At 46.0% G+C, this 3,331-nt stretch overlaps 1 gene segment (V, D, J or C); it reads left to right on the top strand.

The window, feature by feature from the left end:
- Positions 1-917: 917 nt before the first annotated feature.
- Positions 918-1,380, top strand: LOC132009053 (T cell receptor gamma variable 4-like). The segment is given in 2 exon segments: positions 918-960; positions 1,055-1,380. Coding segments are annotated over 2 exon segments (369 nt in total).
- The last annotated feature ends 1,951 nt before the right edge of the window (positions 1,381-3,331 follow it).

Below are 3,331 nucleotides of genomic sequence, written 5' to 3'. Positions count from 1 at the left end.
CACGCCTGGTTTTACAGGACTATCATATTTCCTGAAATTCTACACTATGAGGACCCCAGAAATCATTTACTGCAACCAATCCAGTTTTAAGATGAAACACGGATCCCCAACATTTCTTGAGCTTTTTCTATGCATTTGGGACAGGTAACAAGCTTTGCTCACATTCCCTGCTCACTCTGCATGCAACCTAATAAGGTCCTTTTGACAAATGAGGAAAAGGAGAAGACTAGCTAGCCCAAGAGTGCAGAGCTGTCATGTCACATTAGGGCATTTCCATCTTCTGAGGAGACCTCTGGGAGAAATGCTCCAGGACTAGCTCAGGGGACCTGTTGCTTTTTCAGCAGGGATCTCTGCACTGTGCTTATCCCTGCCTCCGGAGCAGCCTGCACACCCATTGTTCTGTCAGTACTGAGTGGCCATTGGAGGCTTGAGATTTGTCTCCAGCCAGACCTGGCTCACACCCCCACCGAATTCCCTGTAGGCATGCAGCCTTGGAAGAGTTACTTAAATAACAACCATGATTTCCCCATTTCTAAATTGAGGGTAGTAACATTCATGTTAAGGGTGACCTTCAGGATTTGGTCAAACAATGAGCAGAAACCAGTTAGTGTGGTGCTTAGGTCCAATCAAGGATTGTTGTTATACCACTGGTGCCCTCCTTGCTCCAATAGTCCTCAGTGATTCTCAGCAGCCTAACCATTGATGTTCCCTCCTGCCTTGTGGTCAGACATGTCCCAGCCCTCTGGCCCCTCCCTCTCTCCTCCCAGCCTCTTTCTCACTAGTAACTGCAGGTGCCTCTGGGAAACAGACACTCAGGTCTTAACCTGCCATCTTCAACACACCCAGACAGTCTCTTCCTAGCAGGTGCAGCCAGGAGGTCACCCAGGGTTTCTCTTCACCAAATGGGAGACAGAACCATGCTGGGTCCCCTTGCCATCCTGTGTGCTCTCCTGTTTCCAGGTAAGTCCTTACTTGTTCCCAGTGCAGAGTACAGGGTTCACCTTGAGGTTCCTGGCCATCCCTGTCTCACAGCTCTTCCCCTCTTCCCTGGCAGGTGGTGGAGCAGGGCTCAAGCTGCGTCAGACTGCTTTGTTGGTGGCACGTGTGGGCAGTTCATGTTCTCTGGATTGCAAAGTGGACAGCTCAGTCAGCTACATCCACTGGTACCGCCACCAGGAGGGTACGGCACCGAAGAGGCTCCTCTACCTAGACATGTCCAGGTCCCTTGTGCAACGGGATTTTGTCCTGAAAGCAGACAAAGTTTATGCCCAGAAGGGCAAGGAAAGCTACGGCTGCACTCTGTCACTGCTGAAACTAGAGAAAAGCGACGAAGGCCTGTACTACTGCGCTGCCTGGGCATACCACAGCCCTGTGCTCTGACCAGGACCCTGAGTAAAAAGGTCTCTGTCTCCCAGGGCACTGAAGACTGGCACATTCCAATGACTCTGGGTCTCTGGGGATGTCCTGGGGTCAGCTCTCAGCACCCGGACTCTCGCTAATGCTCCCTTCCCTCTCCATTGGTGCACTGCACAGAGCCCTGGAAACTAAGAAGCCCCTGGCATGCAGGCGAGCGCAAACCCAGGGAGTTGTCCAGTCTGTAGGGACTGCTCTGAAGGTCATCCAGCACCGTGTTTCTGAAGCATTTGGAGCAGAATATAAGCTGCTCAATGCAGTGGCCACTAGCCACTAGCCACATGTGACTCCTGGGCACTTGAAGCATAGCTAGTTCAACCTGAGATGGGCTGCTTGTATAACATACAAGCCATGTTCTGGAGATTAGTAAAAAAAAATATGGAATACCTTCTTAATAATTTCTATATTAGTTACATGTTGAAGTAAAGAAGTCGTCCTTGAGATGAATGCTACTACCCTCAATTTAGAAATGGGGAAATCCTGTTTTGATATCTCACAATAAATAAAATAATCCTGAAGTTTATTTGTTTCTTTAATGTTTTTGAAATGCAACTTTAGAAAATGTGTCTCATATTGTGACTTATCTTTATTTCTACTGAACGGATCTGTGACAGGCTGGTGATTGAAGATTCTGGCCATCTCCAAAGAAGAATGTGGGAGTAAAATATTGTGCAAATCATTTCAGAGAGAGATTTACCTAAAATAATTGAAAACTGAAATAGGAAGTTGACTCTTGATTCCAGTTTTCAAACTGCTGTCCTGCCCACTGCTTATTACTTTGCAGTAGAGACTCCATGAGCAAAGCACAGGAAGCAGTTGGTAGGACTAACTTCTCAGCACCCTCATGCACTGGCGTATCTGGTGGTCAACTCATATGGGGGGACATGATCCGCAGGCAGGTTGATGCAACAGCCCTGAATGAGACATGGGGCCCTCACTTCCAATTCTCCTTGAATGTTACTCCATATGGGATTTGGGGGCCGTATTCCTTGGACTTCTTTTTTGTCATCTGTACAGGGAGGTAGTTTAAGTACCACAGTAATGGGGTCGATCCTCTGTAATAAAGCAAAATAATACTAATAAGATATCACTATGTTTACTAAATTCTTATAAAATTTGTCAACTTCTTGAGGGAAAAAAAAAGAAAAGAAAAACTATATTACTGATCCTCTAGTCCCAAACAGGAAAATACCTGCTACCATATGTGGGGGAAATAAAAAGCTCTCTGAGGAAGTCTAAGCTGAAATAAATGCCTTTTCAATTGAAGATTCACAGTTTATGTACAACTTATTAGCACTGGTAAACATGATTGCTGAAAGGAAAGCCCAAAACATTTGTAGGTAATTAGTCCCTCAGATTCATTAACTCCTTATCTGTCTCCCTGAGGTTTTGCACTAGGGAATTTATATTTGACACGATTCTAATTGTGAAAAAGGCTGACGCCCCTTTCCTCTAATGAAGCCTGGGTCAAGATGAAGACCTCCACCATGTACAGGAGGTGGAGGAGGGGGAGAGACAGAAACTTACTTTTGCTCTGTTTTGGTGATATTCCTTCATTTTTCTTCCCATATCCTAATACCACTGAACCCTTTCCTCTCAGTGCCTGCCTCCATAGGGGAGTGACTCTGAGACCCGAGTATTAGAGTTTTGTTAGAGAGAAATTAGCTACATATGAAGACACTGTCAGAGAAGTCATCCCAGGTCAATGTAAATCTCAGTTTCAACATGGGTCCATAGTGTCTTTGAGTTACAACCTAAAAAGAGAGTGACCCTGTGTGTGGAGCAAACAACCCCATGTGGAAGGAAAAACGAGTCATATTTGGAGTCATTTCCTCTAGCTGCCCTTCTCCTTGTGGATAAGTGAAGCTTCACCAAGGACACTTGGGCCACACACAGTAAAGCCAAACCATCCAGAGAC

The sequence above is a fragment of the Mustela nigripes genome, unplaced genomic scaffold (assembly GCF_022355385.1).
Source record: "Mustela nigripes isolate SB6536 unplaced genomic scaffold, MUSNIG.SB6536 HiC_scaffold_3796, whole genome shotgun sequence".
In the NCBI taxonomy this organism is placed as follows: domain Eukaryota; kingdom Metazoa; phylum Chordata; class Mammalia; order Carnivora; family Mustelidae; genus Mustela; species Mustela nigripes.
This window is presented reverse-complemented; position numbering and strand designations above follow the sequence as displayed.